This window comes from Thamnophis sirtalis, unplaced genomic scaffold (genome assembly GCF_051295495.1).
Source record: "Thamnophis sirtalis isolate CommonGarterSnake01/CBP01778 unplaced genomic scaffold, rThaSir2_p1.2 scaffold_5, whole genome shotgun sequence".
NCBI lineage: Eukaryota > Metazoa > Chordata > Lepidosauria > Squamata > Natricidae > Thamnophis > Thamnophis sirtalis.
The window spans coordinates 139,966,958-139,991,296 of NW_028261385.1; the positions used below are offsets into that span (position 1 = coordinate 139,966,958).

At 39.4% G+C, this 24,339-nt stretch overlaps 1 protein-coding gene across 2 annotated transcripts in view; it reads left to right on the plus strand.

Annotated features, from left to right (window-relative positions):
* The window catches only part of NBAS (NBAS subunit of NRZ tethering complex), a 191,288-nt gene that overhangs the window by 102,241 nt on the left and 64,708 nt on the right, over positions 1–24,339 (plus strand). The window contains exons 32-38 of one of the 2 annotated variants that reach the window (XM_087716997.1): positions 1,848–1,961; positions 12,033–12,146; positions 13,267–13,424; positions 14,589–14,693; positions 20,849–21,016; positions 21,317–21,430; positions 21,643–21,766. In XM_087716997.1, the coding sequence (XP_087573123.1) occupies positions 1,848–1,961; positions 12,033–12,146; positions 13,267–13,424; positions 14,589–14,693; positions 20,849–21,016; positions 21,317–21,430; positions 21,643–21,766 (897 nt within the window). The remainder of the gene's footprint in view (positions 1–1,847; positions 1,962–12,032; positions 12,147–13,266; positions 13,425–14,588; positions 14,694–20,848; positions 21,017–21,316; positions 21,431–21,642; positions 21,767–24,339) is intronic. The other variant, XM_087716998.1, reaches the window with a different exon arrangement.

Here is a 24,339-nt window from a genome sequence, read left to right on the forward strand (position 1 = left end):
GGGATAGAGAGAGAGAAATAGAAAGGGAGAGAAATACAGTAGATAGGGAGAGAGAGAAAGAGAGTAGGTAGGTTGGTAGGTAGACGAATAGAGAGAGAGAAATAGAGAGAGAAATACAGTAGATAGGTAGGGAGAGAGAGATTAGGTAGGTACATAGGTAGATAGAGGGGGGAGAGAAATACAGTAGATAGATAGGGAGGGAGGGAGAGTAGGTAGATAGGTAGATAGGTAGGTAGGTAGAGGGGAGAGAGAGAGAGAGAGAGAAAGAAAGAAAGAAATACAGTAGGTATGTGCTGGAGAAGGAACTCGCTGACAATCTACAGCACCTAAGACTTTGTTTCTGCTGGCACAGCACTTGATCAAGCTCTTTAACTGAGGAAAAGAAAGGAAAAAAAGTTTTTGCACTCTGCAAATGGGCCTGGTTTTTTTTTCAAATAAAAGGCATGAATAGCCTGGGGGGGGGGCCTTGCAGAGTGCTCCGGGGGGGGGGGGGTAGAGGGCAAAAACGTGCAAAAAACAGCCTATTTTTTGCGAAAACTGGCTCGTTTTTTGTCAAAAAAATTGCATGCATAGCCTTATGGAGGCTTATAGAGTGCTGGGGGGGGGGGCAAAAACAGCCCATTTTTTGTTCATTTCTGCCCTCCCCAGCCCCCAGGAGCTCTCTGGAAACCTCCATAAGGGTATGCATGGCCATTTTGATGAAGGGGGGGGGGTTCAGGAAGCACAAAATGCTGTATTCAATGTATAAGACGCACCCAGATTTTCAGCCTCTTTTTTGAGGTAAAAAGGTGTGTCTTCTACTCCGAAAAAGACGGTACTTCCACTTTTCTCCTGACATACATTTTACTTGCCTTGATATGATCAGATATTGCCATACATCATCAGTCCTACTTAATGATACATTTTTGATACTGTTGTTTTGTTTTATTTGCACACAAAAAAATAACTGTTCAAGAGTTTTTGATGCTTCTGTTATTTGAAATGACTAATGTTACTATTGCTTTAAAATCTGTTTAGTTTAATGGGTGCAGAAGGTCATTAATTACAGAGTCAGCTGTAGTGTTTGCAAAAACATTTTTAAACATTTTAGATTGCATATTATTATGTATTTATTCTTACACTTTTAAAACAGGGCACCATACAAAAGAAAGGTACTGCCGGCAGGCTCATAAAGTAAACGTAGAATATGAAAATCCAAAATTATTTATTGTGGAAAGTCACAGTTAACTCCAGATTGACAGAATGGAAACTAAGATGACCCTCCTGGATTGGGCTGTGCTATTTCAGATTTCATATTTTCAATGTTTGGAAAAGAAATAAAGTTTCAAACTGTTAACATGATTCCATCTCCAAATGGAAGAGGCCCATTTATAAGATGTTTACTAGAGTAAACTTTTTTGCCACATGAAATGTTCAATTGTGCTTTGAATTTGGGTTCCTCACAGCATTTGAAAAAAGGGTATTTTGCAATGCACATCAGTGTGAAAGAGGCACTTTTTGAAGTAGCCAGAAAGCTGTGTCCTCTGGAAGGCTCAGCTGCTCCTCACATTTCTCCACATGCATATATGTATAGAACTGATCTGCTTCTTGTTCATAGTCCTGGCTAAAGTGTTGTATGTGCCTTCAAAGCAATCACACTGAATCTCCCGGAGGATGTTGACGCTTTAGCACTTCACAGAGAGATGTTTCATTTGCACCAACAAGGTTTATGAAAACGCCAGTTGGAATGCTTTGCATAGGCCCGCTTTAAATATACATTTACATTCATAGCGCTCATGAACACTTGACAAGTATCTGTCTGAAATATAATTTTGTTGTATTTCTTGATAAACGTATTTTCTCTCCAGTGCGCTTGTGTTCTGATCGACTCAGCCTTATCAAGGAATGTCTCTCTCGGCTGCCCACGAACTATAAGCAATCTGCCAAGCTTTTGGGACTTGCAAATTTGCTGAAGGTTGCAGGTAAAATCAAACATGATTTCCTAATTTGTGCTGGTTGTTTGTCACAGGCTCTTTTATCTATATCCAGTGTCAGAAATGAAAAGCTCCAGAGGACAAAAACAGCCCCCCTGAGCCTTTAGGCAATCCACACACAAGTACACAAAGGTACTCTCAGTTCCTTCTCACACATTTCCCCAAGTCTACTATTACTCCTACTCAGTGGTGAGTTTCAAAAATTGTTCAAACCTACTCTGTGGGTGTGGCCTCCTTTGTGGGAGTGGCTTGCCGCCCATGTGACCGGATGGGAGTGGCTTGCCACCCATGTGACCAGATATGAAGATGCCGAAGACACTTGTCAGAACCACCTTAAATTACCTCACACCCAGCACTGGCATGCATAAGAATATGATGTAAACTTGTTTTTTAAAAGGCATCTTTGGTTTGCGTTAAAACAACTTCAACACACGCAATGTTCTGATTGCACCACAAACGCAGTAGTCATCCTTACCTTTCACAGAGGCACTGAGTTTTATAAATATGAGCATGATAGTGTAGAATAATCATATCCAAGGACCAGTGGTGGGTTTCAAAAGAGTTTGGAACCTCTTCTGTAGGTGTGGCCTGCTTTCCGGGTCCACTGGTGGAACCTCTTCTAACCGGTTCGGTAGATTTGACGAACCGGTTCTACCGAATAGATGCGAACTGGTAGGAACCCACCTCTGTTCCTACTACTAGTATTAGGCTACTACAATTAGTGAGCCCTACTGCTAAAGAACCTTAGGTCTGTCTGTTATCCCTAGGTTGATTCCAGTGGCTTTATTCACGTTAAGTAACAGAAACGACTTCCCCTGTCATTCCCAGAACAATTCCGATGCGCCAGTTATTTCACCACAAACAACAACACCCATCATCCCCAGCTGGGCAGTTGGACTGGCTAGGGAGAGGTCTTAAAGGAACAGAGCACAATAAGCACAGGTGCTAACCTTTAGGCAGCCTGCGCTCTCACACATAGACCATTTTTAAAGGGCTTGTTCAGAGACTCTAAATTGCCTTTTAAAATGCTTAAATTATATTCAAAGATTATATCATTGTAACATTTTTTTTTACATACAATATCAATTAATTGATTTCAGTTGAGATTTAATTAGACAGCCCTCCATCAGAATGTAAAGCAGCTAAAATACATTTGCTACCTACATTCAGTCTATAAATCTTTCTGTTACTTAGGAAATTGCAATTATCTATTTTGTGCCAAGACAATCTAATTTGCTGTATTTAAAATGTAAGTTCATTTTAATACTCTTGTGGTGTTATCAATAAGCTGTATATGGAAGGATTCTTTTAATCAGTTTCAGAAAACTGTTTGTTATATATTGTTCTTCTTTTTTCCACCCTGTCATTGCCAAGTTGAAGGGAAGAAATATATATTGGTTTTATTCTCAAATTGCTCCGTTACCGCTCTCACAGTGCTTGCTAATTAACCTACATGAAACACAAGTTCCTGCCTTGCAACACTCTCCTGCCATTATAAAGAAGAAATAATTAATCTCTACAGTTGTAAATCTTAATGTGCAAAGCCAAGGAGGCTTTTAAAATGGAAAATGATAGAATGTAGTATATTTCTGGCCTGTAGTTGGGAGAGGAAAAGTAGGAGTGTATTAAACTTAAGTTTTGAAATCGCCTTATTGATGCATGAAAATTTCCAGTGTCTCAGAATATCATTTCATACTGTTTGCCCCAAGTAACCATTTCAAGTGGGCCACTGTGCAAACACGTTTAGCTAAAAATCTTAGGGCTTTGTGCAAACACTTTCTTAGTGTCTCATGCATATATGTATATTTATTAAATTATTAGGCTGGCTGATTCCTTTCTCAATTATTTATTTTGATTTGTTAATCAAATTTATACAGCCACCTATCTCACCAAAAGCAACTCACCAAAAGTGACAATTTTCTGTTTAAAGAAAAAAAAATCCACAATCAACAAATGTTGGTTTTAATGGCATGGCTTTCTGTTGAGTCAAACTTCTCCATCTCCTTTTCCTTCCCCTCTTCCAAAACTTAGCCTCAGCTATCTTGCATTATTACCCCCTTTTTCCCCTTCCAAATTTGCTCATCATTGGCCCTGTTCGCCAAAGGTTTGTATCCTTTTGTTAAATGTAGTGCTTATATGATAATTTGTGAAGTTTCAGATGTTTTTCAAATCTAGTCCAAATGAGATCTTGGGGAGGAAATATGATGGATTTGTGGATAACAGAATAACTGTATTGAAAGCATCTTTTGAAGTATACTGAAGTGGTATGAGTAATGAAGAATACAGAGATTTTGAGAATAGACATTTCTCTTCTGCCAGAAGGGAACAAATTAATTCACTGCTGTGATAAACATTAGTGTCGAAGTATGAGTGTACTCCTTTTATTTAACACAGAATTCAAGCCAGGTTTTTTTATTACAAAAAAATAATCATTCAAGTGCCCCCAGCCACTTCAGAACCTCTGCATTCTTCATTACTTGATTTCATCTTACAAGATTCTTTATCTCCCTGAGAGAGCATGCTAACTCATTGTAATGCCTACATATTTATTTTGAAAACCTTTCTAACTCTTACAAAAGATAACTCAGGTTGCAAAGCACATTGTTAACTCTGAGGGCCAGTAATCTTTTGCTAATTCCAAAAGTCTGTAATGACTCCTCTACTCTTATAATTATAGCAATGTTCCTCCTTAAATTGAAAATATAGATCAGCTATGTTGTTTTGAGCATTTTTTTTAAAAAAAATCAGTTCTTACTGATTAGTTTGGCACCCTTATTTGAATTATAGTTTATAAGCATCCTTAAATTAATAACAGCTTCTTTAAAAAAAATAGGAAACCATTCCGACAACCACAGTTGTCGGCTGTGACCAGGGGGGCATTTGCCCAGGTTCGCCTGGTCCGTCAGTTACGGCCCTACCTGAACCGGGAGGCTCTCGCAACAGTCACTCGAGCCCTTGTGATCTCTAGGCTGGAATACTGCAATGGGCTCTACATGGGGTTGCCCTTGAAGTGCATCCGGCGACTGCAGTTAGTCCAGAATGCAGCCGCGCGAGTGATAGTGGGCGCACCGCGGTTCGCCCACATTACACCCATCCTCCGCGAGCTGCACTGGCTACCTGTCGATCTCCGGGTGCGCTTCAGGGTATTGATGACCACCTTTAAAGCACTCCATGGTAGTGGATCTGGGTACTTGAGAGACCGCCTTCTGCCGATTACCTCCCTTCAACCGATTAGATCGCACAGACTGGGCCTCCTCTGGATCCCATCTGCCAGTCAATGTCGACTGGCGACTACACGGAGGAGAGCCTTTTCTGTTGCAGCTCCGACCCTGTGGAACGATCTCCCCGTTGAGATTCGTACCCTCACCACCATCCAGACCTTCCGCACGGCCCTTAAGATCTGGCTCTCCCAGCAGGCCTGGGGATAGGTTCTTAATTTACCTGCCCGAGTGTTGACTGTTGAATGTGTTGTGTTTTGCTATTTTATTTTGTTCACTCACTGTTTGTCTTTTGGTATTGCACCCCTTTCCCTGTGATTGTAAGCCGCCCTGAGTCCCCTCATGGAGAAGGGCGGCCTATAAATCTTAATAAAATGTCAAAAAAAGTGTCATAAAATGTCATTCTTTTGAAATTTACTGAAAAATAATCTAAAACATTAAAGGTGCACTTCATTCCTGTTTTGGAGATGGAAAAATAGAGGTGGGGGGGGGACTATGCTCAGGGATTATGGTGCAAGATGTTTTCCCCCATGCAGCCAAGTCAGTCAGACTGATATCCATTAAATTCAGGCCTTTTCTTTTATAAACTAAGCCTGTCCGTGTCTTCTGTTCTTAGTTCTCTTGCATTAAGGAAGACGTTTGCTCCATCTTCTATGTTTTGAGTTCATTTGAGGCCTAGAGCTGTTGTAGAAATCTAATTAAACTGTAAAGAGTTTCACTTGTAATTGAGAGGGGGGTCGGCCCTTGGGAAATATACAAGAAAGATAGAAATCTATGAAATATTAGAAAAAGATTTTAACAGCTCTTCTTCATGATTAGTTTATATAATCATAGCGATTTACGGGACAAAGGACAATGCAAGTTAAAATGGAAATAACAGTCTGCAATTATATGTTGTTAGTTGTGAAGTTGTGTCCGACCCATTGCGACCCCATGGACAACGTTCCTCCTGTCCTCTACCATCCTCTGGAGTCCATTTAAAGCTCATGCCTACTGCTTCGGTGACTCCATCCAGCCATCTCATTCTCTGTCGTTCCCCTTCTTCTTTTCCCCTTAATCTTTCCCAGCATTAGACTCTTCTCTAGTGAACAATTATTTACAAAGAGCTAAATAAAAAAGAAGGATAAATAAATTAAGCTAGCCTAGAAGCCAGCATAGAGGATACTGGATCAAATTTAAGAATGCTAGTTGTGAGTTGCAGAAACTTAGAAGCCACTACTTTGAGTTGCAAACTAAAAATAAACTAGATGTGCTACAACTTGCATAACGCCAGAATAATAATTTTTCATAAACATAATCCCACACCAGTTTACTGTATTAACCTTCAAGATTTCTGTTTCATCTGTTTACGAAAAATAAGCCCAAGAACTATCTGCTTTACTATCTTCGTTAGCTTTCTAAATGTGGTACCCTGCAGAGATGTTCAATTGCAGTTGTCAACAATCATGGCTATTGCTGCCAAGGAATGATATAGAAGCTGATCTTAAGACCACCAGAGAGTATCGTGTTAAGGAAGAGTGGATTATATTCTCATTATTTTTTACGGATTGAAGTCAAGAGAGACAAGAATTATTCTTCAAAATAAATTTTCGTAGATTAATTCTGTAACAGGCTTTTAAAGTAGTAAGCTGTTTCACGACAGCTTCAAAGATGCTTGGCATCTAGGCATCTTCATGGAACAATCCTCAAAAGTGACCTGCCATTCATTTATTGCTTTTTAACCTTGAAAGGACCTGGCGTAAAATATTGCCTACATCTGTTATTAGATGCAGGAATTGCTCCTGGAATCATTAATTATGAAAGTGCTTTTAAAATAATTTTTGTTTTAAAAGGACTGTCAGCCCAGGTAGATCAGACTGGAAACAGGACCAGAAGAGTTAATTCTACTTTATTGTAATGCTACGTTAGCAAAATCTGGCATGTATAGGTTTCCCACTGTCTCCTTTACAGCCTGAGAAGTTAGGGAAGGTCCCTTCTGAGCCTTTTTCTCTGCCCATTATGCATTTTACAGGCTATGTCCTCTCCTGTCTGACCATTCCCAGGAAGCATCTCTCGAACTCCTTCCTCAAGGTCTTTCTTACATACTATTACAATGGGTTCCACCACAAAACCGCGTTCGACTAAACCGCGCTCGACAAAACCGCGTAGCTGACATCATCAACAGGGCGACAACAGCACGGAGACAGAAGCACGCTGTAAACACTAAACCTAAAATTAACCCCTAAACCTAAACCTAATCCCCCTAAACCTAATCCTAAACCTAACCCTTAACCTAACCCTAAACCTAACCCTTAACCTAACCCTAAACCTAATCCTAACCCTTAACCTAACCCTAACCCTAAACCTAACTCTTAACCTAAACCTAACCCTAACCCTAAACCTAAACCTTAACCTAACCCTAAACCTAACCCTAAACCTAACCCTTACCTTAAGTTGAATCGGCTTGCTTTCAAAGCGCTATTTAAAGCGCCCTTCTTTCTCCGCGCTGGCTGTTGTCGCCCTGTTGATGACGTCAGCGACACGGTTTAATCGGGCGCGGCTTAGTCGAGCGCGGTTTTGACGGGTCACGATTACAGTGACAATCATGGGATTATTATTTTTTTATAAACTCTGTAATTAGTGATTATACATACCGTATATTCCAGAGTATAAGATGCACCTTTCCTCCCCTAAAAGTTGGTGAAAATTTAGGCATGTCCTATAGACTGAATACAGGCATTTTTGGCCTCCTGAACTCTCCGCATGTCGCATTTTCACCCACCCCCGTCCCCCAGAAGCACTCTGCAGTGCTCCACATGGCCCGTTTTTGGTGAAAACTGCACTGCAGAGTGCTTTTGGGGGTCAGGGAGGGCAAAAATGCAATGTGCAGAGGCCAAAAACTATTTTTTTTCTTCTTTTCCTCCTGTAAATTTATGCATGTCGATATAGTATAGTCCAAAAAATACGGCAGTCTTTTTTTTCTAGAGGATGAAAAGAGATGTCTATTTTGAATGGTAAAGAAACAGATGACCTTATTATTGAGGAAGATGTGAATTCTGTATAGCTGTTAATTAGATTTTGCTACTTGTACAGTACTTGTGCCTTGCATGTCAGCATGAGAGGATGTTTCCTAAGCACAAGCTCTATGTGTCAGATCACAGAAGATCATAAACAATCTATCTATGGTAACAATAAAAGTAATAAGTTGTGAAGAAGCTTCTAGTCCATTTATCGATTGTTTTTTGGTGTTTATCAGTTGTAATAGCACGATCTTTGTCCTGAATACATCAATTGTATTAGAATTTACAAAATAGTTCTTTTCTTATTTCTATGGTGAACTATAATAATAGTACATCCAAAATTTTCTGCAAATCATTGGATGATTTGCTGCCCCTGTATAAAAACTACTGTCAGCGTTCCAAATAGCATCGAAAAGTAAATCAGAGTCCAAGGCAAAGTATTGCTCAAAGTTCCAATTTATTAAGAGAGTCATGTTGGCACATCTGGGAAAACCCGAATCTGAAAGCTTCCCGATTTTCCCCACCTAGTTGAAAGTTCAAGATCTTTACCCCCACACCCACAAGTCCATCACATGGTCCAATCTCCCACTGCCATGCTGGCAGTTCCACCCATCCAGTTCCAGTCAGGTGCAGAGACAAAGGATGACCTTGGCTTTCTAGAAATAATTTTGTTATGGCTATATAGTGAGTAACTCCTTACAATCCCCCCTCCCATTTTCCCACAACAGAAAATGCATAGTAGAATAATAGAAAGTGTGGCAGGCCAAAGATCCAAAGGAAAAGATGGCTGCCAGCCTGACAACTACAATGGTTGTTCCCCTTCCACAGCTGGCACATTGTACAATATTCTGGGAATATATTTCCATATATATCTACTGATTAATAACTTTGTGATACAGCTTGCTTCCTTTGTTCTTAGTAAATAACTAGTTATCTTATCTTGTTTGGCACATAGATTTTTTCGGAGGAAATATACCTTTCAACTTTGTTGTTTCTGTTTTTTTCAGAGTTAACTAAGGTTATATGTTGTGACTTGGAGTTGTTCTCTAATGCCTAAATTTAATTTTTTTTATTATACTTAAAGAATTTATATCCCAATTTTATGCCAAAAGCTTTCTCAAATGGTAGAAGCCAATTTTAGAAATTAACTTTGAAAACAAATTCCAATTCAGAATAAACAAATCAGCTAAACATGCAGTAAAGGTCTAATTAAAATACACTATTGGTTGCCACTAAAACCTAGATTCAGACAATATTACTTCTTATGTAACTACTTTTTTTTTTACTTCTTAATATATAGTACATGCTCATTCCAGTGCAATGTTCAGTTTTTCATGGTTTTATGCACCTGTGTTTGAAAAAGGGCAACATACGCTTCAAGGCGCTAGTCGTCACTTATAAAGCCCTTCATGGTATTGGACCTGGGTACTTGAGAGACCACCTGCTGCCAATCACCTCCACTAGACCGATTAGATCCCACAGATTAGGCCTCCTCCGAATTCCATCCGCCGGCCAGTGTCGACTGGCGACTACCCGGAGGAGAGCCTTCTCTGTGGCTGCTCCGACCCTCTGGAACAAACTCCCCGTGGAGATTCGAACCCTCACCACCCTCCAGGCCTTCCGCAAAGCCCTTAAAACCTGGCTGTTCCGACAGGCCTGGGGCTAAATAGCTGTTGCCCCCGTCTCGAATGGTATGACTGTTGTGTGTTTTTAAATTATGCATTGTTATGTTTTGTTTTATTATTTTTTGTCTGTACCCCTCTTCCCTGATTTGAATTGTGAGCCGCCCTGAGTCCCCTTCGGGGGAAAAGGGCAGCATACAAATATAATACATCAAATCAAATCAAATCAAACATCTAAATATTCACTTGGCCAGTTATTTAAACTGCTATTGGTGCATACGGTGTTCTTTAATAAACAGTAGACCAGAAAGAATTTTCAGTAGTAAATGTCACTGGATACAGCAGTTCCGCATTTAAATGTCTGGCAACAAAGATGAGAAAACTACTGTATTGTTGAAGTTGAATATATTTTATTATCCCTTAAATCTAGTAGTTTAACTTCCAGAAATATACATATCAAGTAACACAAGAATAAAACTATCATTAGAAATTGATTTCACTTGTATAATTCCTTAGTATTTTACATTTTTGAGGCCCAAGGAGTATGGAGATTATGTCTAACTAGAAGAATAAGAGCTGATTAATAAATCCACAAAGTATAAAAGTTGGAGGAACTCCATGGTTAGGCCTATAAAATTATGTATGAATATATATACAATATAATCACACTAAATGTTAAAATACCTACTTGCCATCCTATCAGGATGAAGAGTTACCATTCATCAATCACTGAGCATTTGTATAACAAGGAGGATGTGCAGAGAATGGAGAATTATCACAAGAACAATTCAAGTTTGCCTTTATTTCTTGTAAGGCACAAGGTAGCAGAATAAAAGATAAAGTGTCAGTTTTGTTTCATTTTGCCGTATTATCTTGATCTGTCATTCAAACTCAAATTAGGAAAAAGCAATTTCTGCCATATCTGAATGTGTCCACTTTCCTGTTTTAGTAAATTTTGAATTAATTATATCAATTTGGGTTGTCTTGAGCAGCGTAGTGGCCTAGAAGTGGAGCTCTGACCTTACACTCAGGAGGCTGTTATTTGATTTTAAGTAGCAACAGATATTTCTCTCCAAGAGGAAATATATGCTGTGAGCTCCACTTGGGCATCTGGAAAGGCATCTGGCCAGTAAATACTCAGCTCCATTCATCCCGATTCCACCCAAATGGAAGGGATTATAGAGTCGTTAAAAGATATAGGTAGGTAGGTAGGTAGGTAGGTAGGTAGGTAGGTAGGTATGCATGTTCTGACCCCCCTTGTCCCACACCAAAGCACGCCAAGCCAAAGGCATTTATTAACAGACAGACAGGTCCTTGGCAGTAATCCAGCACAGACAAGCCTTGGCAGCAATCCAGCCTGCCAAGGCTTGGACACTACAGTTCTCCAACATTATTTAATGTGTTGACTCCTGCAAAAAGGGCATGTGCACAAGCATTCCTTTTATAGTCTTGAGAGGAGCCTAATTACCACCAGCTGAGTGCAATTACCTCCTGTAACTGCGCAACTGTTCTTTACGCCTATTAGCGCTCCAGTGCCGGGCATCCAGGAACAACTCCCTTGGCTCCTCCCCACTGCTGACATCCGGATCACTCTCCCTTGTCTCCTCCCCACTGGTCCAAGGCTCAGGCGCCTCCTGGTGGCCAACCAGCCTCTCTGTGCCCTGCTCGGAGTCGGAATCCTGTCCAGGGTCCTCCACATCCTCCAGAGCTGACTCATAGGGCCCCTCGCTGTTGGAGTCTGGTGGCAGCTCCAACGGCTCCTGCTGGGCCACAATACATACATAAATAAATACATACATACATACATACATACATACATACATACATACATACATACATACACACACACACACACACACACACACAAACAAACAAACAAACAAACAAACAAACCAGCAACAAACAAATTGAGTTGTCTTGAAAAGTGGGTAACATTGTCATTTGTTTGTAATGTTGTAAAATATTGCCTGATTTTCTTAGATGGGGAATGTTGCTTAGTGCTGTCTGAGCTTGGTTATTCCAATACCCACCTGGTAACAATATCAAAGCATGCCTATTTTTGGTATGCTGTATACGTTTAACTTGATTGTTGTATTCAAAAAACGTATGGCTGCATTCTTGTATACCATTAAACCAAAAAACCTATGGCTGCATTCTTGTATACTATTATTGTAAGGCAAACCGCTAAGAATATAAATATATATATATATTATTTTGTAGGTGATGACCAGATGGAGAGAAAAGGACAGGTTTTGATACTTTTAGTGGAACAAGCACTCAAATATCACGATTACAAAGCTGCAAATATGCACTGTCAGGAACTTATGGCTTCAGGTAGAGTATATCTGTACCCCACCCATAGGTAAAAATGATCTTGGGAATTTTCTAGAATCTAGAACAGTGTTTCTCAACCTTGGCAACTTGAAGATGTCCGGACTTCAACTCCCAGAATTCCCATGGGAAACAACATTTGTATGTTTTTTTATTGAAGAGTTTTAATAAGTTTTACAAATGTTTTCCCTTCCCCCCCCAACCCTCCCCCCCTTCAACCCTCCTTCCCCCCAACTTCCCAGAGCAAAATACAGAGTATAAACATTTAACAATCACACACTAATATAAGCTAACTAACTGTAGCATCCTACATCCTTCTTGCACTTTAACTCCCCTTTTATTAAACTAAATTTAAATAAATTTAGAGCCGAGGTGACGCAGTGGTTAAATGCAGCACTGCAGGCTACTTCAGCTGACTGCAGTTCTGCAGTTCGGCTGTTCAAATCTCACCGGCTCAGGGTTGACTCAGCCTTCCATCCTTCCAAGGTGGGTAAAATGAGGACCCGGATTGTTGTTGGGGGCAATATGCTGATTCTGTAAACCGCTTAGAGAGGGCTGAAAGCCCTATGAAGCGGTATATAAGTCTAACTGCCATTGCTATATTATAACTTCCTTGTTCATTCATAAGCTAATTGAAATGTCTTAGTCCGATATTTATTTTGAATGTAATCAATCCATCTTCTCCATTCCAACTTGTATTTCTCATTTGAATGGTTCTTCAAATATGCTGAGATTTTGGTCATCTCTGCTAAATTTACTACTTTTAACGTCCATTCTTGAATAGTAGGCAATTCTTCCTTCTTCCAGTACTGCGCCACCAACAATCTTGCTGCAGTTATTAAATTAGTCTCTATAACTGTACAGTCTGTAATTATACCTAGCAAGAACAACTGAGGAGTGAACTTTATAACATTTGTATGTTGAGTGAAAGAAGGCGTATTGTGATAAGACGGAATTGGATATTACATCTCATAGGACAGCAAGATGGGCAACATATACATTTAATAAATTAATTAATAATACTGTATGTAAGGCGTTATTAAGGATGGAATGATGAGTGAAGGATATAGTTAATACATTATCTATTTCCTTTCTGTGTTCCTTTTTGTAATATCCATGGCAGGATACTGTAAAAGCTGGGAGGTTTGTAGCCAGTTAGGACAATCAGAAGGATATCAAGACATGGAGGTTCGTCAGCAGCTCCTGGCCTATGCTTTGACTTACTGTCCCCCAAGTGCCATAGAAATGCTATTGGCAGCAAGCAATATTCTACAGACTGAGGTATGTCGCGATTTCCTAAAGCCCTATTTGCTGCCTGATTAAAGAATAACAAGTTTCATCTTTATGCTGGTAGATTATGGTACTGGACGATTGCGTTGAATAAAATACTTAAAAAGCAAAACAAAGTCAAAATGGTATACATGGGTTTATTTTGCTCCTTGCATAAAATTCTATTGTCAGTCAATAATACTAAAAAAAAGACAGTTTGTTATATTATACACTAGATGTTAGAAGCACATTCTTATTTGACTGTTCAGTAATTGGAATGGGAAAACACCTTATATTACAATGGTGTGTGTCTGTGTGTGTGTGTGTGTGTGAGAGAGAGAGAGAAAGTATCAGTATCTTTAGGAATTGATTGGGGGAGAATAGAATAACAGGAATAAAACTGATAATTTTTGGTGTTAACACACCCTTAGCTTTTTGTTATGCATAAATATATCATCTACGCTTCTTCAAAAAACACTGCTGGTTTGTGGATGATTTGTGGTGTTTGCTGGTGACATTCATCATTTTTTTTAAAAAAAGGCCAAAAAATCTAAAATAGCCACATTTTTTTTTATTCCTGCATATGTTTGTAGTACTGGTTGCATAAAATTGAGAGGAGCAAACTAATTGATCAAGGGCATTTATGGTTTACAAAGAACCATAAGTAAGATTTTTTTATATTCATTCAAAGTGTTATTTGCATTGTAATTTTTGCCATTATCCATACAGATTTTCACTTAGCTTTATCCTTTCTTTGTCTATTCCCATTTGTTCTAATATGAAGAGTAAATGTAGCCATTAGTCATAGGAATTACATTTTATTATGCCAAACTTCCCTAGAAGGAAATTTATTAACTTATATGCATTTCTTCTCATGATATGCATAGAATGCATAGAATATATTACACAGGCTCCCCCCCCCCCCTATTATTTTAAATGATTATGGGAAAGGGATAGCTTCTGATTTTTAAATTAGTTGAAACAGACTGTGTTACATTATACATTTGTATTATGCTGTAAATCAGGGTATGCTTCCATCTGGAAAACAATTTAAATTATTTTTGAAGAGCGGGGGGTGCAAAATTTTCACTACTGTATTCAGTCCTGATTTGGCCTGAATGATTTTTAAAATTCCACCAAGGGGTACTTTAACAAAATTTGTAATTTCATTTGTAGGTTCTTTATAACACAGTCAACTATCAAATACGACCATCTGAAAAGGGAGAAAATGTAAATATTTCCCGATCATCAATTGGAATGAAATTAGAGTGTCCTCCTGAGGTAAAACTTTTTATATAATACGGTTTCCTCCCCTAATTTCATTTCCTTCAGAATTAACATTAGTTTCTCAAAAATAGCTTCTAATGTCTTCCTTTTTTCCTTACCTCCTTTTTACTTAAGTATCTCCCTTCTTCAGACTTCTCAGCTTGACTTTCACTCACTTTGCTTCTTAGATTTTTTTTTCTCTTAGCTTTTCTATGTTCAAAGTGTAGCTCTGAAGTCTTCCATGGTTTAAATATCACGCAGTTTGTATAACTTAATATAATTGCACTGAGACAATCAGTAAGACCAAAGTATTGCAATACAAGGGACATATCAAAGAAAGAACACTTTGGGAGTTCAGCATGGATTTCTCGTTTGTTTCTATCTGAAGGACATATGACTGAAGGGAGAAGTAAGAAAATTGCAGAACCGAAGTACGAAGACTGCCCCATCTGAAAATGAAAGGGGATAATTCTGAAAGGAGAGAGCATAGAATAGAAATATTCTCCCATTCTTTTTGCTGCCTCTATTCAGAAGAGGCAAATGGAAAAGCAGGGTGGTGGTGGTAGTTTTTAATGAGGAAGAAATGGAAATGGAAGGTGCCCCAGGCAGGAAGTTGGAATAATAAATACATGGGAATTTTTTATTTTTATTTTTTTTAAAAAAACTTATACACCGCTTCATAGGGCTTTCAGCCCTCTCTAAGCGGTTTACAGAGTCAGCATATTCCCCCCACAGTCTGGGTCCTCATTTTACCCACCTCGGAAGGATGGAAGGCTGAGTCAACCTTGAGCCGGTGAGATTTAAACCGCTGAACTGCAGCTAGCAGTCAGCTGAAGTGGCCTGCAGTACTGCACCCTAACCACTGCGCCACCTCGGCTCCTCATTTTTAAAAAGAAAGAATTGGAGATGGAAGGGAATTAATTAACTGGAGTAATTAAGGAAATTACTCCGGTTTCTCAAAATTGGAGGGCAAGGTGAGATAGAAAACAGAAAAGATAGAAGGATTTAAGTAGTCAAAATAGAAATCAGTAGTTTCCATGCCAAAAGTTGCTATCTAATAATACAATAACTGATTGGTTTTAAAGCTACAAAACATCATTCCAAGTATCCATTAATACCTACCCTCTTTGAGCTAGTCACTTAAGCCTTAAGTCATTTCACAAATTTGTCAGGCAAGAAGGCAGCTACACAGATGCTTCAGGTTCTTGGTTAAGGAGTGGCATGAGGACCAGTAGTCCTAGTGGTCCTATCTCATTTGTTAGGTAACTAGTTCATCATCTGAGCTAAGTGATGCATTTGAGTTGACTTGGAAAACAAAATATTGTTGACTTGGTCACTAGACAGTAGTTTTTGCCAGGAGGTCAACACCGATCAGTTAATCCTTGAACCATAGTTGATCTTTCTCGTTCCATGGAAATAGAAATAAAGATTTGGCCTCAAACTGTAAGTCTTCTTGATTGGGCCTGGCAGTAGATTAAAGATCTTCTGATGCTTCATGGCTTAGCTTAACTTCTCAGCCTGATCAAACCTGGCAAGAAGGCAGGGGGTAGAAATTAGTGCATATGCTCTTAGATCTGAAAAGGTCTTTTAAGGACCTGCAGAAAAAGAAAACAATTTTCCTCTTGAATTACCTCTTCCCTCGCCTAAGCTTGGGTGCTGTCATACCGTTAATTTATTCTATTACTGTAATGTGTTCAAGAGATACTTGACAAAAAACAATGTTCTAGAGCATTAAGTGATTAAAACATAGTGCTTAAGTATAAGTTGCCATTTATTATTTGTTAATGCTAAAGGTAATAATTGAGGAAAATTTTTGAACATGAAGGATGCAACTTCATTTTTAATCTACTTAATACTTACATCTCTTTTTTTAAATAAGCAAGAGTTTTTTTAATTTATCTGCTCTAATTTATTGTATGGAAATGAAATTATTGTGCATAGGAGGTGTAGAACATAGTTGCTGCCTTTAAATACCCATTTGTTTTTTTAAAATGTTTCTTGATATACATACAGAAATGACCACTTGTTTCCTGTGTAGATTCAGTTGCAATTAATATAGTACAGAGTGTGAATACACAGCTGGTAGCCCCAAAACCACCCGTAACACCCCAGCTTCAAATAAATTCCTATAAAATCTTGGGTACACTTAGTACTGATTTTACACTGTAATTCGTTTTCTGCACAACTGTCAAGTCAGCATGATTGTGATTCCTACTGAACCAGACTGAGAGACCATTTAAAGGCTCAGGAACCCTTTGCAGGTGCTATGGCTTAATTAGCTGATTAGAGTGGGACACTTTTGAGCCTAGAATATTGCATCTTTTCACAATATTCTAAGTTTCTGAGATTGTGGATTTGGGGTTTTCATGAGCTGTAAGCCATAATCATCACAATTATTACAAATCATGGCTTGAACTATCTTGCTTTGCATGTAATGAGTCCATCTCATATATTAGTTTCACCTTTTAAGTTGCATTACTGAAATAAATGAACTTTTGCACAATATTCTAATTTTTCGAGTTTCACCTGTAGATGGAGAAGATGAATTTTTTTAGCTGAATAAATCCATGGATTATCTAGACTTATTGTGAATTTTATAAACATACTTTTGAATTGAGGCTCTGCTGTAAGAGTCTCTCCATGATGCAAAAAAGAATTTTGTTAATTAATTAATCAACTGATTTTAAGAACACAGTTCTTAAAACAGTTCTCTCACTTTGGAAGATCTGCATTCTTTGGTTCAAACAATGTATACTTGCTGTAGGTTTCTTCCATTTGAGAGAGACAAATAAAAAGAAACATTGGGATGATGAAAATTGTCAAAGAGGCAAATCTATGTTCACAGAATAGGATTATAGAGCAAGCATAATAAATCTACTATAGTAGAAGATGAGCAGGTTGAGCCCGAGGGAGGGGTCAAGTGCGTCATCAGTTTCAAGTCCCTTCGCGCCCACAAGAGATCTAAGTCCAGCTCAGCTTGAATTCCATTGGCTGTTATCTAACACCAATTTGCTTTGATCATTAGTAGTTCTGATTCTTGTAGAGAATGTTACATGGAATAAACCTGGATTCATTTGAACCATATTGACCCGAAGCTGGGGGAAAAAGTGTAGGTGTAAGACTCATCTTTAATTCACAACTGAACTAGATAATGTGTCATCAGCTATGGATTTTCAGGTGCTCGTACTTATCATAATTATCAATGTCACATATTTCAGTGGGTCTGCTTTAAGTGACAATAGGTTGAAATTTTTAATCAAGGTTTCTTTGAGCTATAATTAAAATATGTTTTGCAAAGCAGTTAGAAATATGGTTAAAAGATGATATCTTCTTAACAATATTCTCTCTCAATTGCTCTCTTTCTCTATAAGAACTATGTAATCTAGATTTAACAACCATGTAATCTGACAAAGCAAAAAATCAGGTTTAATTTTTTTTTAAAAAAATACTTAATAAAGCTATCTGATTCCATTACAGTTCGGATGTGCATACAATATTTAAATGAGAAAAGTAATTTTAAAGGGCTCTTTGGATTGATGCCAGGGGAGTGGGAGGAGACAAACCTTGGTGGGGGAATAGTTCCAAAGAACAAGGCATACTTCCTAGGTCCCATTAGATGGTACTGTTCAGCAGATGGGACTCCATTTCTCCCTTATCATACAGAAATTATGGAAAATGGTTTTCTCTCGGATAACTAGATCCTATGTCAAAGAGGGCTTTATACATAACTACCAGCACCTTGAATTGCATGGTGAACCCTACTAGTAACAAGGCTACTGCTCATGAAGCAGAAGGTTTACATGGCTGTTCCGACCCCCCTCGTCCCACACCAACACACACTCCGAGCCAAAAATAAGTTACGGCATTTAATTAACAGACAGACAGGTCGTTGGCAGCAAACCGGCACAGATAAGCCTTGGCAGCAATCCAACACAGATAGGCCGTGGCAGCAATCCAGCCTACCAAGCTGACAATAATGTTCTCCGACATTAGTTCCTGTGTTGACTTCTGCAAAAGGGGCGTGTGCACAAGCAGTCCTTTTATAGTCTGGAGAGCAGCCTAATGACCACCAGCTGAGTGCAATTACCTCCTGTAATTGTGTAATTGTTCCTTACGCCTATTAGCTCTCCGGTGCCGGGCATCTAGGAACAACTCCCTTGGCTCCTCCCCACTGCTGACATCCGGATCACACTCCCTTGTCTCCTCTCCACTGGTCCAAGACTCAGGCGCCTCCTGGTGGCCAACCAGCCTCTCTGCGCCCTGCTCGGAGTCAGAACCCTGTCCAGGGTCCTTCACATCCTCCAAAGCCGACTCATAGGGCCCCTCGCTGTCAGAGTCTGGTGGCAGCTCCAACGGCTTCTGCTGGGCCACAACACATGGCCATGCTGTGCATGCCAATAACTGTCTCAGATGATGCTCCCAAGTGGTGTTCAAGGAAAGCCCCATATCGAAAACATTGGAATAATTCATGAAAGAGGTGACCAAAGCATGAGTAATTGTCCAAAGGACATCCAGGTCTAAGGTCATATTTAGCATATAAGAAAAAAAATTGTGCAAAGGTTTTCCTGGCCACAGCTGCAATCTGCTGTTTGAGCAGGAGATGTGAGTGCAAACAGACTCCCCAAAATTGCATGTCAGCCCCAAAAGAAGTCCAGTCCTATTCAGTTCTAACATTTCCAGTCCTGGGTATTCTAAATACACACAGCCATTTAGTCTGATGGTCTTAATCTAACCAAATCTTGTTATAAATCAGGCCGATCCCTAGAGGGCATCCAGCTTGCCTTCCAAATATATAGGTACATATACAGGATCATGATCTCAAATGAGATGTGTGACTTTTTTTATCCCTAGCGTCAAGGTTCCAAGTAACAGCCCATAAGAAATCAAAATTCCAGGACAGGGTTCCTCAAAGTATAGATTTATTAGGCATGTCATATTGGCACAGCTGGTGAAAACCCAAATCTGAATCCCCCAGGTTTTCCTCACTCAGTTCAAATCCAAAGTTCTTCCCCATATTACACGCAACATCACATGCCCCGATCAGGTCTCTCTTCCCATCCTGGATCCCTCCCATCCATGCCCCTCTTGGTGCTGGTGAGAGTGTCCTTGTTTCCCGGAAGAAAGAAAGCTATTTTGGCTGATATATTTCCTCTCAGCTATCTCTACTCCCCCTTCCCTTTCCCACAGCTCCATCCAGCCTCGCTGTGGCAGTCCTGAAGATGCTCAGAGATGGCTCCAGGGTTGACACAAAGGATATCCTCAATCTTACATGATTAGTTTCCAGGATGAAATCATGTATTCTGTGATAGAATAAAGATATGAAAGAGAATGCTGGATGTCTGATCAGTTGAGAAATCCATTCCTCTGTGGGGTTCATGCCTCCCTAAGTGTATATTTACATGTGATATAGTTTTTCATGTCGTTAGAATGTTCTAGAAAGGAACACATTTTAACAAAAATGTATATCAAGAAAAAAATGCTTTATGGATATTAATAGGCACTATTATGATTCTTCCTTCTAAGAATGAATAATTGATTCTAAGCCAAGCCAAACTTACTAGATAAACTGTTCTACTGTGTGGAAATATCATGCTTATTTTAGAAAGGCACTCTGCCAAAAAACTAAACATATTATTTATAGCTTTTTCTTTTACAACCTTCAACAAAGCTTTGTTTATTTGTTTACTGTGGTGTCTATTTGAAGTTTGTAATGTCAACCACGATAATCTTAATGAGACCGAAATGTTTCTAATTTTGTAATGTGCAATTAGATATTCAAGCTTTTCCTTCCAAACATTTGGAATGAAGCAAAAATATTCTTTTTATCACTTGTCAAGATTCTTTAACAGGCTTCTAATCAATAGCTGATTACTGTAAGCTTCTAAAACACATTTTGATAACGTGATAGTTAAATAAAGTGTAATCACAAAACTGTTTTACTTAATGTTGGAAATTGCGGTAGGGTATTAAAATATGCATTTATAACCGAGAATGGAATGTGCTTTTGATACCCCATATTCACATGGCACTTGCAGGAAATGTAACGGTTGAAATTGGCTAACCTTTGGAAGATGCTTTATGCTTTTTTTTTTTTAATGTGTTGATTTAAAAATGTTTGATTTGGCAGATAGCATTTAATGCTTATGTGTTGCGTATTGCATAATTCACAGGCGGATAACAGCTTTCCCTCTAGTCAGTCTGCTGATCTCCTGCAGTGGACTACAGCTAAAACCATGAAAGTCCTTTCTAACACAACGCTGACCACGAAGGCTGTGTTGCATGCTGTCAGTGATCGACAGTGGTGGAAAAAGTCAATAGCTTATCTTCGACCGTTGCATGTAAGAAGAAACCATATGTTAGTTTTCCGGTTGTTATGCTTTGGTTTGTTAAGTGCATCATTACTTTGTGTTCCATAGAGGATTTTGTTATGGGCCTTTTATAGGAAAACAGAAAACACACAGAAATATTATATGTACCGCAAAGTTCTGGAGTATGCATTTTATCTTTGCGTCTTCCCATTTTCCCTTAACTTTATTGCTGGAGTGAAATGGAGAATTAAAGTATAAGTCCCGATATTTTATGATACCTTAACATTTGATGTTTGATTTCAGTAATGGCTTTCCTTCTGTTTCTGAAAGGGTCAAGAGTTTGGAGATGTATTAAAAAACACATCTGGAGCAAATGCAGCCATTGAAAAACAAGGGTGCCATCCATTTTATGAAACTCTGATTGACAATCCATATCTTTCAGATGTAAGTTTAAAGCATACTAATACTTTTTAAACACTCCTAATAACCTGACTTGCACAATGTTCTGGAGCTAGATAATAGATGAGATCTTATCCAATTGGCATTGGGAAGAGTTAACGTATTGAATATTAAATGCCTTTCTAGCTATCATAATTATTTTAGGGGTAGTTGAAATATTTAAATATGTTGCTATGCTTTAAACCCCTGTTCTACAGAATGAAATAACTTATACCATGTATGAGCACGCTCCTTTGGAAAGCTTCGCAGAAGTATTGTTGAGAACAGGAAAGCTTGCAGAAACTAAAAGTGAAGGACATGATCTGTTTCCTGCTACAGAAGGTAAAATATATACATGTTTGTCTGGACATACAGTGTGTCTATTTATATATTGATTATTTTATATATATTTACCGTGTTTCCCCGAAAATATGACATGTCCTGATAATAAGGCCATGCCGTATTTTTCTGGTGGGCAAAAATGTAAGCCCTCCCCTGCAAATAACCCCCGACCTCCGGCCAGGCAGAGCACTGCTCACCAACCTAGCGGTATCCCGAAGGTGCCAAACCACGGGAACCGGGGGGGGAGGCAAAAGTGATCACGTTGCTTGGTGCCTTCGCAATACTGCTAGGTTGATGAGCAGCGCTATGCCCAGCCCAGCTGAAGAGGGGGGTTGCTGGGCGGCTGCTCTCTTGTGAGCAGGCTCCCAAAGAGCCGGGCAAAGCCTCATGGGCAAATGGCTGTGTTGCGCTGTCACAGCAGTGCAATACAGCAGCCATGAAGCAACCATGCTCACGAGCAGCCACCCGGCAAACCCCCTTTCCAGCCAGCCACAGCGCCATTCACTGACCTAGGGGTATTGCCAAACCGCACAAGCGCCTATTCACCGCCATCTGGCTCCTGCGGCTTGGCGCCTTTGAAATGCCAGTGAATGGTGCTCTGTACAGCTGGAGAGGGTGTTCTGCTCACCCGCGTGCATCCCAGCTTCATGATGCCCTGGCCCTGCTCAACCTGCAGAGCCAGCGCACTGCCGCCGCCGCCGCATGGCTTTTGCAGCAGCTTCCAAACCGAATCTTCCGCTCTGGCCGTACGCTCTATGGTTGTGGGCCAGCTGCCGGCAGATTGTACAACCATAGAGTGTTGAGGATGGGGAGATGTTGTTTGATGGTGTTAAAAATATCATCACAGAATGTAAGTTGTGAAGCTGCCTTTTGTAATTGATTGAACATGATTTTGTCAATGCCGATGGTGTCATTCTACCCATGTCCTAAGTTATGGACAATGCTCATGGAAAATACGTATAGTCATAGTTGGTAATATGGTTAAACTTTTGGTCAATATGGCAAAGGAATAAAGATAAAAACATGATTGATTTGATTGTTTATAGTAGATTGAGATACAAGGGTAATGAGAAGTTTTGAATGAGGGACAGCCATTACTGGATAGTCTTCAAAAAGAAAAGGGAAAATAAAACAATAAGAGAGAAATCCTATATGAAAAATAGAAAATAGACATAAGAAATGCCATGGAAGCTGCCTTGGAACAGAACTGAAACAACTACTTTGCTAAGTGCTGCAGAAATTTATGTTGCAGAGAGAGTTGGGGGGAGGAGGGAGAGAATAAGAGGAAGATTCTATATAATGCATTTACAGGGAAATATAGTCAAAAGGAACAAGGAAATATTAGAAAGACTAAGAAAATGCAGGATGATTTTAACAAAAATGGTTTTGGAAGTGAATAAGCAGGCTAAAGAATGAGATTCTAGCAGAATGAATGGAATTACAAATGAAAGTGATTAAATGGAATGGGATGAAGCTGAAATGAGGTAAGGCAGGAAAGAATATACTAGTAATTTGCATGATATACTGATCTATAATGGCAACAAAGTACCGTAATGAAAGTTGTGAAAATCTTGAAAAAGTTGTAAGACTGCAGATGTAGATGGCGTAACAAGAGAACATTTGAAATATCAGTGTGGTTTGCTTCATGGATTGGTTGTGGAGTTTGTTTAATTCATATATAAAATTCCACTATGCCTGATATTTGGAAGACTGCTGTTTTAGTTTGCTGAACGAAAGTTGTGTTTTTACTATTTTTCTTTGTTCACATTTTGTTTTGTTTTTTTGACACTGCACCCCCCTCCCTTGTGGTTGTAAGCCGCCCTGAGTCCCCTCAGGGAAAAGGGCGGCCTATAAATCCCAATAAACTCAAACTCAAACTCAAACTTTAGTGTACACAAAAACTCCAGGGGATTAGCTTGCTCACTGTGCCTGGGAAGCTGTTTGGCCTCGTGACCCGACAAATGTGCGCACGACAAAAGCGCGCCGACAAAACCACATCGCTAAAACCGCAATGTCATCAACGCGCCGACAACAGCGCACCGACAACAGTGCATCGACAGAAGAGCGATTTAAGTTAAGGGTTAGGGTTAGCGTTAGGGTTAGTGTTAGGGTTAGCGTTAGGTTTAGGTTTACAGCGCACTTCTGTCAGCGCGCTGTTGTTGGCGCGATTCAGTGCTGATTCGTCGGCGCGGTTTAGAACTCGCGGTTTTGTCACTGCGGTTTAGTCGGGTGCCATTTTGCCGGTGAACCATTTGGCCTTAATGGGCAGTATGTCATATGTTGCAAAGGATGTATGCTTGTCCAAAGAAGCTTCAAAGGCTGTCTATAAGAATGTTCTTTTGCTCTCTTAGTTATGTGGAAGTTAGAGTTGGCTATCAGGAGAAACATAAACATAAGTTGAATGCGCTCCTGAAGAAGAAAAAAAGTGGGGGAAGATAGGGTCAGGAATGAATGCATGCTGAATGGATGTGGATTGAATATAAAAAAAGGTAACTGAGACAAAAGCAGTTGAGTTGGTTTAGTCATACAGGCAGTGTAGAAATTTATATAGTGGAAACATGGATATTCGGAAG